Source organism: Mobula birostris, chromosome 27, assembly GCF_030028105.1.
Source record: "Mobula birostris isolate sMobBir1 chromosome 27, sMobBir1.hap1, whole genome shotgun sequence".
Taxonomy (NCBI): domain Eukaryota; kingdom Metazoa; phylum Chordata; class Chondrichthyes; order Myliobatiformes; family Myliobatidae; genus Mobula; species Mobula birostris.
In genome coordinates this window covers 29,244,522-29,267,415 of record NC_092396.1, presented here as the reverse complement: position 1 = coordinate 29,267,415, position 22,894 = coordinate 29,244,522, and the positions used below count along the sequence as shown (strand labels likewise).

Here is a 22,894-nt window from a genome sequence, read left to right as displayed (position 1 = left end):
ATACGGTCACAGACTACTCTGATGCTCCTCTCAGGATGCACCCATTGTCCCAGGATCAATTACTGTTCTGGCCAGCTGGAGGCATAGTGGCATCAGTGCCGGACTTCGGAGCGAAGGCTCCCGAGTTCGAATCCAGCCGGCTCCCTTGCATGCTTTCCACCCGTGTTGGGTTGAGCGTCAATCTAGCAACCCAGCCTCGTAAAAAATAAGAAAGCCTGCTTTAAAAAAAACGTCATCATGATGGCGTCCCGATGACTCCATTTGGAGTTAAGGGCTAGAATAATAATTACTGTACTGTAAATCTTTACAGCACTCCCTCAGTGGTAAGTGCATCCTTTCTTGGGTAAAGGGCTAAAAACTGCAAATGACGTATCAAAGTTCTATAGTTAAAAGTAAATTTATTAACAAAAGTACATGGATGTAATCATATGCAACCATGAAATTCGTTTTCTTGTGGACATACTGAATAAAACCATAGAATAATAACCATAACAGAATCAGTGAAAGACTGCACCAGCTTGGGCATTTATCCAGTCTGCAAAAGACAACAAACTATGCATGTACAAGAAGAAATAATAATAATAAATACAACTCAGTTATGGGACAAGTGATTTTCAGTGAACCCTTTGGTTCAAGAGCCAGATGGTTGAGGGTTTACAGCTCTTCCTGACCTGATGCTGTGAGTCCGGAGGTTACTGCACCTTCTTCCAGACGGTAGCAGTGAAAAGAGACCATATCTGGGGTAGTGGGAGTCCCCATTGATGGCTGCAGATTTCCTATGATAGCATTTTGTGTAGATGTGCTAAGTCATAAGATGGGCTTTACGAATGATGTATTGGGGCGTATCCACTAATTTTTGTAGAGGTTTTGGTTCAATTGCAATAAACCCTATGTAATTCCTTATTCCTGTATTTAAAGTGTTTTTGCAATAAAGTCCAATTTTCTTAATAATTGCCTATTCACCTGTATATTGGTCTTGAATTTTTAGCCACGTGTGAGATACTAGAAGACTGAAGGGTGGCTAATGTTGTGCCTTTATTTGAGATGGGCTGCAAGGATAATTCGGGTAACTAAAAGGCAGGATCTACCTTCATTTTAAAAAGTCAAGAACTGACTAGGGAGAGTCACTATGGCTTCATGCATGCGAAATCAAGTCTCACAAGTTAGACCAAGTTTTTTGGAAGAGGTGTCAGGGCCGAGGGCAAGTGTTGCCTATATGGACTTTGGCAAAGATCCCTGCGGTAGACTGGTCTGAGAGGTTACTTCATGTGGAATCCACAGTGTCCTAACTTTGTGATAGTAGTTGAAAGTTGGTTTTCAGATTGGAGTACACCATTGCTTGACATTTCTAAGCAGGAATTGCCAAAATTTCAAGAGTGTTAGGGGCAGAAGTGAGTGTACTCGCTTATTACAAAGGCAGAGGTTCTTGAAAAGCATTAGGGTCTGAAGATGGATCAGTCACCTGGACCAGATGGACTACACACTAGGGTTCTGAATGAGGTAGTTGAAGAGATTGTGCTCCTTCAGGAGTCACTAGATCCTGGAATCGTTCCAGGGGACTGGAAGTTCATGAATGTCACTCCACTCTTTAAGAAGGAATGGGATAATAGGAAATTATAGACCAGTTAGCCTAATTGCAGTGATTGGCAAGATGTTAGAATCTATTGTTAAAGACGAGATGTCGGGGTACTTGGAGCCACAAAATACAATGGGCCAAAGTCAGTGTGGTTTCATAGAACATAGAACAGTTCAGCACAGGGAAAAGCTCTTCGGCATCCAATATTCTGCCAAACCAAAAATTAGTGATCAAATGGCCAACTTAACTAGTCCCTTATGCCTACACAATGTCCATGTCCCTCCATTGTCTTCACATTCATGTGTCTATTTTAAAAGTCCCAAACGCATCTGCTTCCACTACCATCCCAGGCAGCACATTCCAGGCACCCTCCACTCTCTGTGTAGTCACTTTCACTCCAAGATCCCTCTGCACATCAACACTATTAAGGGTCTACACACTGCCTCTTCACATTTGAACTACCTAGGTGTAACACTTCATATTTTGTCAGGCTGAACTCTATCTACCATTTCTCTGCCTATATCTGCAAATGATGTATATCCCACTGTGTTCTTTTCCAGTTATCTATGCCATCCACAATACCACCACCAATCTTTGGATCATCTGCAAACTTGCTAACCCACCCATGTAAGTTTTCATCTTGGTCATTTACATACATCACAAGTAGCAGAGGTCCCAGTACAGATCCCTGTCGAACACCACTAATCATAGACCTCCAGCTTGAACAAGTCCCTTCAACCTTCACTCTCTGTCTTCAATGGACTAATCAGTTTTGAATCCAAACGCCAATTCACCATTGATCCCGTGCATCTAAATCTTCTGGATGAGTCTCCTGCGTCTTACTAAAATCCATGTAGACAACATCCACAGCTCCACCTTCATCAATCACCCTCGTTACAAGACTCAATCTAGTAAAACACAATTTGCCCTGCACAAAGCCATGCTGGCTCTCCCTAATTAGGCCATGGTTTTTTAAATGCTCATAAATCTTATCCCTAAGAATGCTGTCCAGTAGCTTCCCTACCACTGATTTTAGACTCTCTGGTCTATAATTTCCAGGATCATCCCTAGTTCCCTTCTTGAACAATGGAACAACATTAGCTATTTGCCAGGTCGCCAGGACCTCTCCTTGGCTAGAGAGGACATTAAGGTATCAGTCAAGGTCCCAGCAAGCTCATCTCTTGCCTCTCTCAATAACTTGGGGTATATTCCATCAGGGCCTGAGGACTTAGCCACCTTAATATTCTTTAAGAGACCCAACACTACCTCCTCCTTTACCTTGAAATGGACTAGCCTATTACTGCTCTTAGCACTGATCTCCCTTTCGTCCATATCCTTCTCCTTAGTAAATGCTGAAGCAAAGTACTCAAGGACCTCACCCACATTCAAGCAAGGGTTCCTCCCTTTACTGTTAAATGGTCTCACCCCTTCTCTAGGTATCCTCTTACTTTTGATGTATGTATAGAATGCTTTGGAATTCTCTTTAATCCAACTTTCCAAGGACTTTTCATGGCCCTTGCTAGCTTTATTAATTTCCTTCTTGACTTTCTTATAATTCTCCAGAACTCTGCTTGATTCTAGCTTTCTAAGCTTTACATATGTTTCCTTTATCTTCTTGACTATACTTATCACCTCCCTCGATGTTCAGGGTTTTCTTACCTTAACACCCTTGTCCTTCTGACTGGGAGATGCTGTACCTGTACTCAGTGCAGTTGGTTTTTAAACACCCTCCACGTGTGGTATGGGGATTTGGCCAAAATCAGATGCTTCCAGTGAACTTCCCTGCAAGATCCAAGCTTATCCTTACCTATGGCCTAGGAATTGTTACTGTTCCCTAACTGCTCACCCACTGAAGGTCAGTCACCTGGCCAGGCTCCCTGGCCTTTGTCAGTTCCAGTCCAACCCTTCTTCTTGTTGGACTATTTACATATTGATTTATGAAAACCTCCTGGATGCACCTAACAAACTCTGCCCCATCTAAACTACGTACAATAAGAAGCTCTCAGTTTATTATGAATAAAGTTGCAGGCCCCCATGACAACAATCCTATAACTTTTTATACCTTAATCTGTCTTCAACTCCTTGCCCACCTCTTTTTACCGTCCTTTCTATCTTACGGAAAACATCAAAACCCTTGAACGTTAAGCACCCATTCCTGTCCCTCTCTCAACCAAGATCTGTAAAGGCCACAACATCATAGTTCTCTAAGTGCATCATCTTTACCTGTAATACTCCTAGCGTGAAATACGTAGAATTCAACCTATCTGTTCTATTCTATCTACTACTTTGCTCCTGCCTGTTTTTACTGACCCTGATATTTACCCAACTCTTTATCTCTCCGCTTTCTAACCTTAGTGCTCTGGCTTCCATCCCCCTGCCAATCTAGTTTAAACCCTCCCGGGTAGCCCTAGAGAACCTCCTGGCCAGGATGTTGGTTCCCCTCCATTTTAGGTACAACCTGTCACATTTGTACAGTTCACTCCTAACCCTGAAGAGGCACCAATGACCCAAGAACCTGAAACCTTGGCTCCTGCACCACTTTCGCAGCTTCTCATTCATCTGCACCGTCATCCTATTCCTACCCTGACTAGCACGTGGCATCCGGGAGTAATCCAGAGATTTGGAAGTCCTGCTCTTCAGCCTCTTTCTTAACTCCTTATACTCTCTACGCAGGACCTCTTCCTCCTTTCTACCCATGCCATTGGTGCCAATGTGCACCTTGACCTCCAGCTGCAGAAGGATGGGAGAGGGAATTTAAATTGGAGAAGTGCCAAGTGATGCATTTTTGGAAGTTAAACCAAGACAGTACACAGTGAAATGCAGGGCCCTCAAGTGCTGAAGAGCCTTTTACCTAGGGGTATAGGTACATGATTTCCTGAAGGTCGTGATACAGGGTGTTAAAGAAAGCATATAGCACACTTGTCTTCATCAGTGAGGGCACTGTAACATGGCATCCCAAGAGTTGTGATGCCAAGTTGCAGTTGTCCGAGACATTGAGATTACATTGGAGTATTATGTGCAGTTTTCGTTGCTGTGCTAAAGGAAGGGTGTGATTAGCAGAATTGATTTGTGTGGTTGTTGCTTAGGGTAGAGGACCATAGTACAGTGGACATGATCTTTTCACTGAGGCAGCTCCAAGAGAAATGTGTTGAGCAGCAGAGAAGTCTCTATGTCACATTTGTTAATCTAACCAAAGCGTTTGACACTGTTGGTAGAGATGGCCTGTGGAAGCTCCTACCAAAATTTGGCTGCCCCCCCCCCCCCATGCCTAACCAACATCATCCATCGGTTCCACAAAGGCATGGAGGGCCGCATCAACAAGTGTGGTGAGTTGTCAGACCCATTTTCCATCAGCAACAGCGTAAAACAGGGTTGTGTTCTGGCTCCTACTCTGTTTGGACTATCCTTCACTGCTGTTCTTCAGGATGCCACATCAGACCTGAAGTTAGGGGTCTTCCTACAAACGAGGGCTGATGGTGGGCTCCTCAGCCTCACAGGATTGAGAAGAAAAACAAAAGTCAGGGACATTGTGACACATGAGTTACAGTTTGCTGATGACTGTGCACTGGTTGCCCACTCTCTCGAAGACTTACAGGATTGAATAGTTTGCTTCTTTGCTGTAATATAATGAATCTCATATTGGGAAAGTAGGCATGGCCTCCCTCCAAGAGGATCACAACCCTGTAGGGTTTGGAGGCTTGGTGCCTCAATGACCTGGAGAGCTATGCTATGCTTTGGCTCTTGGTAGGGTCACCCATGCCGAACAGGTCAAAGGGGAGATGCCAGAGTAAGAGTGGGCCACCGGTCCTCCAGGTTCAGGGATTCAGCTCAGGGCTAACAACCCTGACTGGTAAAACAAAATTGTTGCAGAAATAACAATGAAGATCCCTCTACATTTGAGTGAGATGACTTTCCTGAGTCCGCTCCTGGGACTTGCATAGCTGACAGTAGTGAAAGCCAAAAGAAGCTACTGACATGCTGAAGGAAGCCCTGAGCACCACAGTTGGAGGACCTTCATTGCTGCCCTAAACACCAGTGGCGTAATGGACATTAAATACGTAAGGAAGTGTGGCTTCAGTATCTTTCCCTGTCAGTACTTAGTGATTGAGACAAACATTGCCCGAAAAGTCAACTATACTCTTTTCTATAGATGCTGCCTGGTCTGCTGGGCTCCTCCCGGCACTTTGAGGCTTTCCAGCGTCTACAGATTTTCTCTTGTTTGTTATTAGAACATTTTTACCTGCTCAGACCCGTGCATCAAATGAGACAGCATTGGAGGTATTGTGTGGAGAAGATAGAAGTTGTTTCTCATAGTTATCTTTTCCATACCCTCCAGGACCAGGACTGATGTTCAAACCTGCACAAGTTGGAATGCTCCTATCATTTGGGAAGGGACCTTTAACCCAACGGATTTCGATGAGATGTACAAGAAAAAGGACACCGTTATTGGTCTCACAGTCTTTGCAGTTGGCAAGTACGTAAAGAACATAGACATAAAACGTAGAACAGTACAGCACAGTACTGGCCCTTCGGCCCACAATATTGTGCCGACCCTTAAACCCTGCCTCCCGTATAACACCTACCTTAAATTCCTCCATATACCTGTCTAGTAGTCTCTCAAATTTCACGAGTGTATCTGCCTCCACCACTGACTCAGGCAGTGCATTCCACGCACCAACCACTCTCTGAGTGAAAAAAACCTTCCTCTAATATCCTCCTTGAACTTCTCACCCCTTACCTTAAAGATGAGCAGTCTCAATTCTAATAATCATTTATTTTAGAGTACAAACAAACATACAAATACTAAACAAATGAAAAACAATGCTAAGAGGTAAATGAACGGCAAAGAATGTGAAGGCAAAAAGAATAAAGATGGTGCCTCTGAAAATCCATCACTTTTATTGTCGAGATAAGTAAAACTGGAAATAAACTAGTTAATAGGCTACATAATTAAAGCAATTCCATCACATGGGTAATGAGCTAATACTTAGCCGATGAAAAATGAAAAAGGTGATTAAACGGTTAGTTTAGCTGCTATACCACCTTCTGCCAGTGACTGTGAAAAATACACGAGTTTGTTTAAAAGGTACAAATCTTATAAAAAGTATTATTTGAAAAAAAGAATTCTCTTTGCTGGTGTTCCAGGAGGAAACTGTCTAGACTTTGGGTCAAATTGATCTGATTGACTATGACATTCAACAGTTAAGACATGGATAGTTGGTAATTAAAAACGTAAAATGGAAATATAAAACAAAATAAAGATCCCTGAATATCTTTATGCATTTTCAAGCCCACATTATCCACAATGTGCTTAGCTTCTGGATAACAGAACTCATTTTGCACAGGAATTAATTTTAAGATGGGCACGATCTAAATATGCCTGAGTGGCTGCCAAAGACCTGACATGATCCAAAAAGAACTAGTTAAGGAAATTTATTTAAAATACTACAGGAAGTAGTGTTATTTCCAGACATGTAAATCATTTCTGGAAGCCCACAAAAGTTGCCTGTGAGGCACTGATTAGAAAAGAATGATCTTTGTGGTCTCAGAGAACTTTAACATTACTCTTCCTTCGACAATGTTTCACTTTTATTGTAAAAAATATTCCATACAAACTTGCGTACTTACAAGCACACGCACAAATCAGCAGTACAAAACTTTTGCATTCATGGTCAATATATTCATTGGTATCAAGCAACACACATAAAAAATGCTGGTGAGCGCAGCAGGCCAGGCAGCACCTCTAGGAAGCGGTACAGTCGACGTTTCGCGCCAAGACCCTTCGTCAGGACTAACTGAAAGAAGAGCTAGTAAGAGATTTGAAAGTGGGGGGGGGGGGAGGGGGAGCTCCGAAATGATAGGAGAAGACAGGAGGGGGAGAGGGGGAGGAATGGAGCTAAGAGCTGGAAAGTTGATTGGCAAAAGGGATATGAGGGGATCATGCCATCAAGTTGGAGGCTACCCAGACAGAATATAAGGTGTTGTTCCTCTAACCTGAGTGTGGCTTCATCTTGACAGTAGAGGAGGCCGTGGATAGACATATCAGAAAGGGAATGGGACGTGGAATTAAAATGTGTGACCACTGGGAGATCCTGCTTTCTCTGGTGGACAGGGCGTAGGTGTTCAGCAAAATGGTCTCCCAACCTGCGTCGGGTCTTGCGAATATATAGAAGGCCGCATCGGGAGCACCGGATGCAGTATATCACCCAGCTGACTCACAGGTGAAGTGTCGCCTCACCTGGAAGGACTGTCTGGGGCCCTGAATGGTGGTGAGGGAGGAAGTGTGAGGGCATGTGTAGCACTTGTTCCGCTTACAGGGTAAGTGCCAGGAGGGAGATCTGTGGGAAGGGATGGGGGGAGCGAATGGACAAGGGAGTTGCGTAGGGAGTGATCCTTACGGAAAGCAGGGGGTAGTGGGGGAGGAAAAGATGTGCTTCGTGGTGGGATTCCGTTGGAGGTGGCAGAAGTTACGGAGAATAATATGTTGGACCCGGAGGCTGGTGGGGTGGTAGGTGAGGACAAGGGGAGCCCTAGTGGGGTGGCGGGAGGATGGGGTGAGAGCCGATGTGTGTGAAATGGGAGAGGTGTGTTTGAGAGCAGAGTTGATGGTAGAGGAAGGGAAGCCCCTTTCTTTAAAAAAAGGAGGACATCTCCTTCATCCTGGAATGAAAAGCCTCATCCTGAGAGCAGATGCGGCGGAGACGGAGGAATTGCGAGAAGGCAATGGCATTTTTGCAAGAGACAGGGTGGGAAGAGGAATAGTCCAGGTAGCTGTGGGAGTCCTTAGGCTTATAGGAGACATCAGTGGATAAGCTGTCTCCAGAGACAGAGACAGAAAGATCTAGAAAGGGGAGGGAGGTGTCAGAAATGGACCAGGTAAACTTGAGGGAAGGATGAAAGTTGGAGGCAAAGTTAATGAAGTCAGCGAGCTCAGCATGCGTGCAGGAAGCAGCGCCAATGCAGTCGTCGATGTAGCGAAGGAAAAGTGGGGGACAGACACCAGTATAGGCTTGGAACATGGATTGTTCCATGAAGCCAACAAAAAGGCAGGCATAGCTAGGACCCATACGGGTGCCCATGGTTACACCTTTAGTTTGGAGGAAGTGGGAGGAGCCAAAGGAGAAATTATTAAGAGTAAGGACTAATTCTGCTAGACGGAGCAGAGTGGTGGTAGAGGGGAACTGGTTAGGTATGGTGTCAACTTTTTTACAGCCATAGCACCATGGCCACTAATGTGTGCCCCCCCCACCCCCGGAGTGACACATCATTTCAATGCTTGAGGGCTTTTCACACCTGACTCAGCCCCTCCATGTGCAGTTGCAGATAGACCTTAGACTGTGATCCTTCTCCACAGAACCTTGGAGTTGGCTGCACTGAGCTTAGCACATCCCTCAATGCACACTCTTCAGCCTGGAATCTGCCAGTCAGCCAACTTGAGAGTGACTTTGAAACCATTCTTCCAAACTTTAGCTTCCCACAGAAATTAGTCTTAATCTTATTTCATGCAAAACGTCATCTTAAGCACTGCGTTTGTTGTGGGCCTTGACTCCGAGAAATTTCAGGTCAAGTAACACTTTGGGCATCATGCCAACAGTGCCCTTAAATTTTTGCCATTGCTGTATACACTTTGGCTCCAACAACTTCTCCAACGAAGTGGAGATATTGTGTGGGACAACAGGAAACCATTCATTTTGTATCATGTCAGGAACCAAGGCTTTTCCAATGATCTCTATTGTGCCGAAGATAGATGCGTAAGCACAGGCTCAGACGTTGTCTACTTGCTATGAGAGAATGTGTCCTGCATTAAAATTCATAAAGCAAAGGTTTTCGACCAGTCTGGCCTCATTGTACTGAATTGGTTACACATGAGATTGAGATCTAGGGACACAAGAATTGTTGGAATATCAGGGAAATAGGGTTAGTGAGAGGACGTTAACAGTTTTGAAGAATTGTAGCTTGTGAGTACAGCCTCTGCTACAAACATCAAATTGGAATGATTCCGTGTTGTGTATTTATGGCTTGATGAAGCTTTCACCTCCAGACCCTATCAGCATAGGTGAATTGTCCAATATTTTTAAAACTGGCTTGCTTATAGACAAATTTAAATTCGTGTTGCTTTCACTTTCTTAAGATTGAGAGAGGGAGATCTAGGAAAAGAACGAATGTGTCACAGTCACAGGAGATGGGCTAGTCTCTAACATCCATTATTAGCCTACCAACTGCCAAAGCTATCTTGACTACTCTTCTTCCCAACCTGCCTCCTCAAGATTTCCAGCATCTGTAGAATCTCGTGTTTATTTTTAGATTTAGGTTATTTTATCTATGTTTTCCACTCTTAACTGCTCCCATTCATTCACTGACTGATAAACTTGTTTGCTGCTTGTTCACCCTTGTTTTGCATCATCAGCGATGTTCTCCTTCCCTGCAAGCTAACAAACCATTCTCCTTCCCAATTCTGATGAAGGGAAACATTCTGTTTGTTTTTTTTTCTTTCTCCCACAGATGCAGACTGACCAGCCTAGTGTTTCCAGCATCTTCTAACCACTTAAGGGTTGGATTAACACAATTTTAGGAATGAGGGATAGGGACAGATCTGTGTCATGTTTGTGTCAAAATTTGCAAAGTCCTACTTTAAGTTGTCAGAGTAAAGGGGATGTGTTTAGTGTGTTTACTAGTTGTAATTACTTGTTAAAATCTGTTGACTCAAATGTTCTGATGCCTGGGTTAAGTCTTCTTGGGTAAAGAAGAATTTGGTCAGTGTATTAGCTGAAAGTGAACCTGTATTCCTGGTCTTGCTGCTGATAACTGTGATCTTGGGAGCTTATTGCCCAGTCCCCATGTTAAATTTTCCAGAATCAGAGGTTGGGGGAGTGGTGGTGAGGTAATGCAAAGAAAGTGAAGACTGGTTTGGTCACCATTACGTCTGGAACTGTTAGTATTGGCTGATGTTGCCTCTGCATTTCACGCAACTTCATAGCTTGAGATTGTAAAATTAGAAAAGAGTTGGTTGTGTGAGCCAAAAAGTGTGTGAGTCTGTTTATTATGCTTCTAAGAGAGTTTACCTTTCCACGTTTCAGCTACTTGGACTTGTACTTGGAGCATTTCCTGACGACTGCTGATGAACATTTCATGCCGGGATTCCCTGTCATCTTCTGTGTGTTTGTAGATGACCTGACCAAGCTTGAGCAGATAGATTCAAAGCTGAGTGGAAGAGGGAAAGTCAGAAGTTTTAAAGTTGAACGGCACAAGCGATGGCAGGACAATTCCATGTTCCGTATGAAGCAGATCTACGAGTTGATTGACAATCATGCCAAAAAGGAGGCCAGCTACATATTTTGCTTTGATGCGGATCAGTATTTTCAAGGCCGCTTTGGCACAGGGGCACTGGGTGAATCGGTGGCTCTCCTGCACGCCTGGTTCTATAGAAAGCCAAAGTTTTTGTTCACTTACGAAAGTAATCCTCACTCCGCAGCGTACCTAGAGGGCGAGGGGGATTTCTACTACCACGCTGCTGTGTTTGGTGGCACTTGGCAGAGTGTGAGGAACCTGACAGAGGCCTGCTACCTGGGGATTATGCAGGACAAGGAGTGAAACATGGAGGCCCTTTGGCATGACGAGAGTCACCTTAACAAATACTTATGGTTGCATAAACCCACCAAAATCCTTTCGCCAGAATACTGTTGGGATCCAGAAATTGGATGGCGGAGAGACATCCGTGTGTTCCGGCTGCTTTGGGTCAAGAAGCAGTATGCAGTTAGTCGAGAAATTAACTAATTATTTGAGAAAAGGGATTTATATTGATTTTTATCTCTTTCCCCTTGGTTGTTCTCCTGGCAGACACAGAGTGGACTAGGTGCAAAGGGGAATAGCTGAAGTCTGTCCTGAATTATATGTGCCTTATCTTTCCTCACACATACCGAATTTAGAAAAGGATCCCCTTTTCCACCAGTCTGTTGCAAGGCACCATCTTGAAAGTGGGTCTGAAGCTTATTAGAGGAATAATTGGCCTGGAGATGATTAAATCACTGAAATTTTCTGATGGTGAAATGGTTCTTGGATGGCCCTCATTTCAGTTAATATGTCCTCCTACTAAGCAGCAGCCAGAAAGAACAGCCACCAACAAGCCACTCACATGCTGAGAGTTGGAGGGATTTTTTTTTCAATGGACTATTCACAGATGAGGGTTCCGCAGAGGAAGTAGAAAGGGGAGATGAGGTCAGGCAGCCACCAGTTTGACAAGGAAGATGGGAAAAGGAAGGACACTACATAGGATGAGATGGAAGACGCCAGCACCATCTCGCATTCCAGATTGAATTGTCCTTCACTCTCTACCAGGACTTGAGCTGATCCTGTGTTTACCTGCTGCTGTACTTGTGCACTGGGCTACATCTGTACATACATGCACGCTAATGCATCTACTAAATCTTCAGATGTTTAGCGTCAGTCTATTTCAAATTACTGTAATCAGTAAATAAAATCAGAATTCTGCACTAAATTCAGATATCCACCTAGGAATCTTTTGTTAGCAGGTTTAGCATAAATTCTCATAATTTCATTGAAACAGCTACTACCTCGATGATTTTTCATTGTAATAATCTTTAGTGTGTCCATCCAATGCCAGAAACAAATTCCTTTTAAACACGGTTCTGGGTCAAGTGGATAAAATAAACTAAAGCTTTAATGAAATATTTTTTTAAAGAATAAAAAAATCTGTGAATTATGTTTACAGAGACCCTTTAAGGTCAGCACTGATTTTACATTGTTTTTATATCATTAATAATTTGCAGATCTTTCTTTTTGGGTATGAAATTGTATGTTTGAGTTGGGGTGAATAAATTTACAATTCTGGCAAACGTGTTTTCATTTTGAATTTGAGAGATGTACCTGTGTGTGTTTATTTTGGCACTTGTGTAGTTTTGCTGAGTTAACTCTACAAAATCTCATGGAATGGGTGAGCTCCAACACCTTGGCATGCTTGCCTTTCTCTCCCAAATGATTGCCAGTCCGAGTCCATGTTGGGGAGCCCGGCAGATTAGACTAGACTGCTGGAGCAAGTACACATACCATGTATTTGAGGAGTCAGCAAAACTCATTGATTCATGAATCATTGTCAGCTGTGTCTTTAGCTTCACACACCCTGAGACTTGCAATCTCTTCTCAAAACACAATTCAGTTTTTTTTCCCCACAGATTCCTTGGGGGATATCTGAGGAATATAAAGTTGGCGAAGACATAAACAACAGAAGATCATGCTGAATGGTCTTTGAACTGTGGCAATATGATTAGTGGAATTCTCTGTGGGTCTGTGTCAAGGCTATTACTTTGTTTTTCTCTAGACTAATGGCCTGGACATGTGGGGGGTGGGGTGTAAGCACAGTTTTGCAATTTTCAGTTGACATAAAAGCTAGCAAAGCAATGAACTGCAAAGAGGAAAGTGATAGCAGCAGGTTAGTGGAAATAGTAAGTAAAATGTATTGGTGAGAAACATCAATTGATGCCAAGTAGAATAGAGATCAATGCAGTCCTTTTGGCTTGGATGTTATGCCAACCAGTACAAATGTACTCCACAATCAATTTAACCCTCCCTGCCTACACAGCCTGTACTCTCCATTTTTATTAAATCTGTGCCTATGTGAGAGTCTTTTCAATTTCCCCCTTGTATCAGCCTCTGCCACCACTGCCAGAAGCTCATTCCAGGCACCCATCATTATCTGTGTATTTAAAAACAAAACTAAATTGGACATAATTATAAACTTTTCTCCACTCATCTTAAACAGATAGCCTTTGGGATGAGTCATTGCCACCCTAGTAAAAGGTGCTGGCTTTCCATTCTATCTATGACTTGTAATTTTCTACACCGCTATCGTCCTCTCAGGTTTTCTTATGTGGACAGCATCCTAGTCAATCTCCTCTGCACTTTCTCTAAAGCTTCCACATCCTTCCTATATGAAGCAACTGGTACTGAACATAATACTCCAAGTGTGGCCAAAGCAGAGTTTTATAGAGCTGCAACATTACCTGGTGGTTCTTGAATTCAAACCCCCGGCTAATGAAGGAGAGCACACCAAATACCTTTTTAACCACACTACTGATTCCCACAGCAATTTTGAGTGATCTGTAGACTTGGATCCCTAGATCCCTCTGTTCCTCCACACTGTTAAAAAATCATGACCTTGACCTTGTTCTCCATTTACAAGTGTGACCTTCCAAAGTGCATCACTTCACACTTTTCTGGATTAAAATCCATCTGCCACTTCTTAGCCCTGCTCTGCATCCTGTCAATATCCTGATACAACTACAACAGCTTTCTACACTATCCATAACACCTCCAACTTTTGTGTCACCTGCATACATACTAACCCACCCCTTCACTTCTTCATTCAAGTTATTTATAAAAATCACAACGAGCAGGGGTCCCGGAACGGATCCTTGCAAAGCACCACTAGTCACTGACCTCCAAGTAGAATAGACTCCAGCTGGCTTCTATGGGCAATCCAATTCTGAAAACATGCAGACACGTTTCCATGGATTCCACGCCTCATGAATTTCTGAATGAGCCTTCTATAGGAAATCTTGTCAAACAACTTACAAAAATTCATATGTGATACATTCACCACTCTGCCTTCATCAGTTTGTTTGTCACCTCCTTGAAAAACTCAACTACGGTCATGAGGCATGACCTGCACCTCACATAGCCATGCTGTCTATCGATAAGAGGGCTGTGCTTCTCCACATGCTCATGAATCCTGTCCGTAAGAACCTTCTGCTCACCACTGATGGATTTTGGTTGGAAAAATAAGTTGAAGCAATACAAAATATATTTTTTAAAGAAGATAAACTCAGACAATGTTGGAGGTGTGCAATTCAATTCATGGAGAAAGAAAACTTTTATTTTTCAGTTCTGAGATGATCTGTCAGAACTGGGCAAGAGAAATCCTTAGTTTTCAGTAACAGTAGGATTGACAGAAGATAGGCAATAGCTTTCATAGGATGAGACCAAATGAGCTAATGTGGCTTCAATATCTATATGGCTAATAGCAGGGTTGTGGGACATGTTCAGCAAATCAGCTTATGCAAAATGAGAGAGAAATACTGAACCTGTCTCCCAGTTAGATAACTGACAAAATGGTCATTTCTGAAACAGGAGGAAATAATGAGCAAGACACAGAAAAGTTGTTGGTGAACGCAGCAGGCCAGGCAGCATCTTTATGAAGAGATACAGTTGACGTTTTGGGCCGGGACCCTTCGTCAGGACTAACTGAAGGAAGAGCTAGTAAGAGATTTGAGAGGGGGAGGGGGAGATCCAAAATGATAGGAGAAGACAGGAGGGGGAGGGATGGAGCCAAGAGCTGGACAAGTGATTGGCAAAAGGGATATGAGAGGATCATGGGACAGGAGGCCCAGGGAGAAAGAAAGGGGAAGGGGGGAAGCCCAGAGGATGGGCAAGGGGTATAGTGAGAGGGACAGAGGGAGAAAAAGAATGTGTGTATAAAAATAAATAACGGATGGGGTACGAGGGGGAGGTGGGGCAGTAGCAGAAGTTAGAGAAGTCAATGTTGATGCCATCAGGTTGGAGGCTACCCAGATGGAATACAAGGTGTTGTTCCTCCAACCTGAGTGTGGCTTCATCTTTACAGTAGAGGAGGCTGTGGATAGACATATCAGAGTATACCCCTTGTTCGCACTGGTAACACTTTGATCACTTAGCAGTAAAATAGACTTTGTTTTTTGTTCTAATTGTATTTTTTCTTGTAAAAATTGGATATAATTTAAGTTTAACATAATGTTTTGTGCACCTTGCTGAAATCATGCTATGTGCCTGTGATGCTGTTATGCAACATAGATAATTATAGGCTTCATCATCAGAAGATAAAAAATCAGGGAAGATGAGCTCAACTTTCACAAAATACTGGACCAGCCTCAGATGGAATATGGTTTTAATTTCTGATGGGCCCCTTACAGGAAAGTTCCTTTACATTGCATTCTCTGGGAGTGTGTGTCACTAGCAATGTTACCCTTTGTTGTCTGTCCTTAGATGAGTAACTAGCAAAGCCTTACTGTCCTTAATTATTCTGATTTTATTAAAATTCTTTGTGTTACCTTAGTGCTTTATTCAGCAATAAGGAGGGCTGGTTAGAGTTAAACATATTTGTGTGGGATTGAAGTAACAAATATGCCAGCCTAACTAAAGTCAGGAGGTTCCCTTATTAATTAACAGAAAATAATTGTTTGGATTATGATGGGGAAAGTTATTTTACGGGACTTTTTGAGTTCGGTAACATGTCCATGACTTTAGAACATAGAACAATACAGCACAGAAACAGGCCTTTTGGCCCACAATGTTGTGCCAAACTAATTAAATAAGTAATCACATGACTAACTAAACCAGTGTTTCCCAACCTTTTATCTTTAAGCCCAACGCCTACCTCCAAAGCACTTTCATACTTGACAACACCCCTGCCAAAAAGCATTTTAATACTTGCCAATGCCCCCCTTCAGGAACAATATACTTTCTGGCACTCCCATTGTGTAAAAATATGTCTAGCATATGCTGACATGAGAAAAATTATTCTGCTTTAGATTTTTATTTGTCTTTAGACCTAGCTTACACAACACCTTGATATCAATATGACCCTTGAGCTTGATGGTCTTTAGCAAGAGTTGAAATAACTGGTTCAGGTTGTGATAGCAAAGGTCTCCATGAATAACAATGTTCAAGTAGTTTCTGCTTTTCCCACACAGTAGGCTTATTCAGAAAGTCAGAAGGCATGGGATCCAGGGAGGTTTGGCCAGGTGGATTCAGAATTGGCTTGCCTGCAGAAGGCAGAGGGTGGTGGTGGAGGGAGTACATTCAGATTGGAGGATTGTGACAAGTGGTGTCCCACAAGGATCTGTTCTGGGATCTCTACTTTTCGTGATTTTTATTAACGACCTGAATGTGGGGGTAGAAGGGTGGGTTGGCAAGTTTGCAGACAACACAAAGGTTGGTGGTGTTGTAGATAGTGTAGAGGATTGTCAAAGATTGCAGAGAGACATTGATAGGATGCAGGAGTGGGCTGAGAAGTGGCAGATGGAGTTCAACCCAGAGAAGTGTGAGGAGGTGCACTTTGGAAGGACAAACTCCAAGGCAGAGTACAAAGTAAATGGCAGGATACTTGGAAGTGTGGAGGAGCAGAAGAATCTTGGGGTACATGTCCACAGATCCCTGAAAGTTGCCTCACAGGTGGATAGGGTAGTTAAGAAAGCTTATGGGGTGTTAGCTTTCATAAGTCGAGGGATAGAGTTTAAGAGTCGCGATGTAATGATGCAGCTCTGTAAAACTCTGGTTAGGCCACACTTGGAGTACTGTGTCCAGTTCTGGTCGCCTCACTATAGGAAGGATGTGGAAGCATTGGAAAGGGTACAGAGGAGATTTACCAGGATGCTGCCTGGTTTAGAAAGTATGCATTATGATCAGAGATTAAGGGAGCTAGGGCTTTACTCTTTGGAGAGAAGGAGGATGAGAGGAGACATGATAGAAGTGTACAAGATAATAAGAGGAATAGATAGAGTGGATAGCCAGCGCCTCTTCCCCAGGGCACCACTGCTCAATACAAGAGGACATGGCTTTAAGGTAAGGGGTGGGAAGTTCAAGGGGGATATTAGAGGAAGGTTTTTCACTCAGAGAGTGGTTGGTGAGTGGAATGCACTGCCTGAGTCAGTGGTGGAGGCAGATACACTAGTGAAGTTTAAGAGACTACTAGACAGGTATATGGAGGAATTTAAGGTGGGGGCTTATATGGGAGGCAGGGTTTGAGGGTTGGCACAACATTGTGGGCTGAAGGGCCTGTACTGTGCTGTACTATTCTGTGTTCTATGTTGTTCTATGTATGTGGTTCACTGCACCGAAGCCTCTTTCAACAAGAGTAGGAGGATGGAAATGCAATGAAGAGCAGTTTGGCTGTTCTCCAAAGACCAGGAAACTTCATGTGACTGTGTAACCAGATGCCACAAAAACTGACATTTTTGAAAAGCATTTTTGCTGCTTCATTATTCTGAATTTCGATGATTATTTTTTGCAAGCTCTCTTGTTTTTCCACCTTGCAAGGAAATATGTTAATTACCCAGTCTAGAATTTGAAGATTGATCAAATCCTTGAATCGATTCTGAAACTCCCATCAGTGGCTGCAGGTGTAAGCAGTACTCTTGAAAATCAACGTCAGTGACAGAGAGTGCCATACATTCCATACAGGGAAACTGTGACAATCTTCTATTCCGAATGTTTTGCTTATATATTTCCAATTTTCTGATAAATGTAGACACTACAATTTTTACCTGGATTAAATTGAAATTCTCAACCTTCAATTTCATATTTACAATGTTCATTTTGTCATACAGATCAGCTAGGTATGCTGTAACTCCACATAGAAGTTCAATCTTGTTTCCCAAGCTCTTGTCAACTTTGAGCAAAAATTCACCCCTGTTAAAAAGATCAAGGAAACATTTTAAGCAGCAACCTTTTGGCAGCGAACACACTTCAGTGTGAAGAAGCAAGCGTTCAAACTTTCCATTGGTATCTTGGAATAACTGGTGAAATATTATGCTATTTAATTGATAAGTTTAATTTTGTTGATAGCAGATATTATAAGAGTCATCCCTGAAAAAAGTCCCTGGCTGAGCTTCTTTGGCTGTGCAATGTTGACGATGAATTACACAATGGATTGCAAACAGATAGTGGAATTTCATAAATGCCACTAAACCAGGATGGCGACCTATCATATATGGTGCACAGTGTTCCTAACCAGAATACTTTTACCCTCAATATACACCTTGAGCTCTTTATAGATTGACTCTCTGTTGATATTTGTTTTTCTCTTTTTACAAAAGAGAATTTCTTCATAAACTTCAATTACAGTTGACTCATCCAGTTGTATCCCAATTTCTGTTTTTTGTAACTCTGTGCATAGTTGACACTCAATGTTTTTACTCATTTCGTCAATACAATGAGCTACAGAGTTATTACTCAGATAAATTGATTTAAAATACTGGTATCCATTTGAGAACAGTTGTAAGCACTTATAATACAGCAGGCATTGTTAATCTTTCACCAATTGTATGAGATTTTCCACACTTTGCTATCATTTTGGAAATGTTACAAGAAGCAATGAGACCACCATCAAGGTCATTTTTATCTTTCTTGGCAAATGACCTGAGTGTGCAATGCATTTCAAATGCTTTGTTCATCTTCTGCAACTGAGTAACACCACAAGTAGCCTTTCAGGAAGTCTTTTACAAGTGGTCAGCAATCTTCATGGTTTCAGGGCTTCATTAGACAGTACAATATTACAAATAAGACATTTGGGGCATTGCTGATCAGATGGGAATAGAATAAAACAGTACTTCAGGAATATAGTATTGTATTGACACACTTTCTATAGCTTCTGTTTATTCTGCATACCCTTATACTATTCCAGTCAGCACGATTGACGAATCACGTGAGGTCTCATAATCCCCAAAGATGGCTCTTGACCGCACATATGAAGCTGAGGTCACTTTGAACACCTCGAGGAATCCTTAGAGTCAGCAGGTTCATTGATCGGCTCTATTCGACCGTTTGGTCCCGGTCAACGTGGTTTCGTTGCGCGACCTGCTTTCCATAGATCTGCTAAGAAGGTTGAGAGCGTGCACTTGACCTACCATCTGTTAGATTGCATGAACTCGTTCTGTGCCGCGAGGCAAGGGGAACTGTTGGGCACCTTGGTTGCTTACTGATGCATCCCAATAGTGTCTGTAAGTTTGGATGAGATTGCTGAGTTTCAGATGCATTGTGACAACGAGTTCGCACTGCCTGCAGATCTATGGTTCTTCTTGTGTTCCAGTGCATCATCCCTGTTTTTTTGGATGTACCTGCTCTACTAATGGCCGGTCAAGTCTTGTGCCTCAAGTTAGGGTGTTGCTTACTGCCACCCCTCCCCCCAAGAGTCTTGACTGCCTCCCAATGACTTGTATTTCCCCTAACACCCCCTTAGGAAATGTAAATGCCCCTTGGAGGGGCAGCACCTCCCCTGTTGGGTATCACTGAACTAAACAAATGCCTTCTGCCTAATGTCTATATTCTTCCATTTTCCTCATATTCATGTGCCTATCTAAACATCTCTAAAAGTCCCTAATGTATCTGCCTCTACCACGACCCCAGGCACCCACCACTCTGTTTTTAAAACAAACTTGCCCCTCACATCTCCTTTGAACTCGCCCCTCTGCTACTAGACACCTCAACTCTGGTAAAAAGATGCTGTCTGTCTTCATCTATGCCTCTCATAATCTTACAAACCTCTATCAGATCTCCCATCAGGCTCTGCCACTCCAAAGAAAACAACTCAGGTTTGTCCAACCTGTCATTATAGCACGTGCCTTCAAATCCAGGCAGCATCCTGGTAAACTTCTTATGCGCCCTCTCCAAAACTTCAACATCTGACGAGAACTGTAGATAATACTCCAGATGCAGTTAAGGGTCTTGTCCTTCACAGTGTACAGTCTCTTTACATTTGAACTACCAAGATGTAACACTTCACATTTGGCTGGTTTAAACTCCATTGGCTATTTCTCTGCCCATATCCACAAGATTTATATTCTGCTATATTATTTGCTAGTCTTCTTGTGCTATCCAGAATACCATCAATCTTCATATCATCTGCGGATTTACTAATCCACCCATCTACATTTTCATCCAGGTCATTTATACACAGTACACTACAAACAGCAGAAGTCCCAGCACAGGTCCCTGTGGAATGCAATTAATCACAGACCTCCTCCTAGGATAAGTCCCTTCAACAATCAAAGTAAATTTATTCTTTCAGTACATATATACCACCATATACAACCCTGAGATTCATTTTCTTGCAGGTATATTTAATAAATGCAATAACCATGATAGAATCAATGGAAGACAATAAGTTGTGCAAGTACAAAAAGAAAGAAATAATAATAAATAAATAAGCAATAAATATCAAGAACGTGAGATGGAGTCCTTGAACATGAGTCCATAAGTTGTGGGAACAATTCAGTGAGGACAAGTAAAGTTATCCCCACTAGTTCTGGAGTCTGATGGTTGAGGGGTAATATCTGTTCCTGACCTGGTGCTGTGAGTCCTGAGGCTCCTGTACCTTCTTCCTAATGGCAGCAGTGAGATCCCTGGTCCCTGATGATGGATGCTGCTTTCCTGCAACAATGTTTTGTGGAGATGTGCTTGATATTGAGGAGGTCTTTACATGTGATGGACTGGACCATATCCACAACATTTTGTACGATTTTCCATTCATGAGCTTGGCTGTTTCCATACTAAACTGTGATGTAGTTACTCTATATACTCTCCACTACACATCTATAGAGGTTTGTTAAAGTTTTACATGACATGCAGAATCTTTGCAAACTCCTAAGGAAGTGGAAGTGCTACTGTGCTTTCTTCATAATTGCACTTACATGCTGGGCCCAGGATAGGTCCTCTGAAATAGTAATACCGGGACATTTAAAGTTGCTGACCCTCGCCACCTCTGATTTTCTAGTGAGAACTGACTCATGGATCTCCTCATTTCCTACTGAGTCAAAAGTCAGTTCTTTCATCTTGCTAACATTGAGTGAGAGGTTGCTGTTGTGGTACCACTCAGCCAGATTTTCAGTCTTGCTCGTATATGCTGATTCGCCACCTCCTTTGATTCAGGCTAAAACAGCAGTGTATGTCTGCCTATGACAGTGGCATTGGAGCTGTGCTTAGACACAGTTATAAGTCGAGGAAGGGGCTAAGCACACAACGTCTTGGTGCACCTGCGCTGATGGAGGTTGTGGAGGAGATGCTGTTACTAATCCGAACTGACTAGGGTCTGCAATAGAGGAAATCGAGGAGATAGTTGCAAAAGGAGATATTGAGGCCAAGGTCTTGCAGGGTATTGATTCGTTTTGAGGGGATGATGGCGTTGAATGCTGAGCTGTAGTCAATAAAGAGCATCCTTATTTATGCATCTTTGCTGTCCAGATGTTGAGTGAAGAGCCAATGAAATGGCATCTGCTGTGGACCTGACTTAGGCGGGAGGAGAAGATGGCGGCGCGCAGCCCTCCGGTGAAAAATGATATGGTATCTGTTAAATAGGGGCCGTGGACAATTCTGATTTGTTGGAGAATAGATGTGAAAGCACAGAGGAACATCTGGAGAAATTTCTGAAATGCCCGTCCGCTGCTGTCGTTACTGTGTGGTCGTGAATCTTTCGGAGGGTAGGCCTCAAAATCCCCGGCCTCGCCTGCTTTTGGCGACTGAGAAGGAGGTCGAATCGTTCGGTCAGAGATGGCGCTCAGTACTCGGTGTCGGAGAGCTGATCAGAGCTTGAAGTTTTCGGATTACTCAGAGTCGGACTGTGGTCGGCATGGCAGGGAGAGTTTTTCTTCTTTCTTCCGTCTGCGTGAGATGTGGGACATTTGAGAAACTTTGAACTTTACTGTGCTCACAGACTTCTTCATCAATTTATAGTATTGTTACACTGTTTGTAACTATATGTTATAATTATGTGGTTTTGTCAGTTTTTTTAGTCTTGGTTTGTTCTGTGTTTTGTGATATCACACCAGAGGAAATAATGTATCATTTCTTAATGCATGCATTACTAAATGACAATAAAAGAGGATTACGTGTCTTCATAATCATAATCATAATTTGCCTGTGGGCAAATTGGAGTGGATCTACGAGGAGTTAATACGTTTTATCACCAACCTCTCAAAACACTTCATCACTCTGGATGGAAGCGCTACTAGAAAGAGGTTGCCACGTTCTCTTTAGGCACCAGTATAATCGAAGCTCGCTGAAACAAATGGATAAGTTGGACTTCCAAAGCGAGAGGCTGGATATGTGAGTAAATGCCCCAGCCAGTTGATCAGCACAGGTCTTTAGAACTTGGCCAAGTACCCCATCTGGGCCAGAGGCTTTCTGTGGGTTCACCCTCCCGAAGGATGCTCTCACATTGGCGTCTGGGACTGAAATCGCAGGGTCATCGGGGGCTGAGTGAGAGTCTGATGGTTCCTCCTTTTTTTGACAGGCAAAGTGAGGATAAGAGGCATTGAGCTCATCTGGAAGCAAAGCCCTGTTTTCACATATGTCACTTAATTTCACTTTGTAAGAGGTGACAGCATACAAGCCCTGCCACAGCTGTTGAGCATTCTTCATTGATTCAAGTTTTGTCCAGATTTGCCATTTCACCAACGAGATGGCTTTTCAGAGATCGTACCTGGACCTCTTGAAACTTCCTTTTTTACTGCTACCCTCTATCATCTATTGGCAAGCTAGTTCTGAATCCAGATG

At 42.9% G+C, this 22,894-nt stretch overlaps 1 protein-coding gene across 1 annotated transcript in view; it reads left to right on the top strand.

The window, feature by feature from the left end:
• The window catches only part of LOC140188506 (alpha-1,3-galactosyltransferase 2-like), an 83,006-nt gene extending 71,753 nt beyond the window's left edge, over positions 1–11,253 (top strand). The window contains exons 3-4 of the mRNA XM_072244841.1: positions 5,913–6,050; positions 10,654–11,253. Coding sequence (XP_072100942.1) covers positions 5,913–6,050; positions 10,654–11,167 — 652 coding nt within the window. The 3' untranslated portion in view covers positions 11,168–11,253. The remainder of the gene's footprint in view (positions 1–5,912; positions 6,051–10,653) is intronic.
• The last annotated feature ends 11,641 nt before the right edge of the window (positions 11,254–22,894 follow it).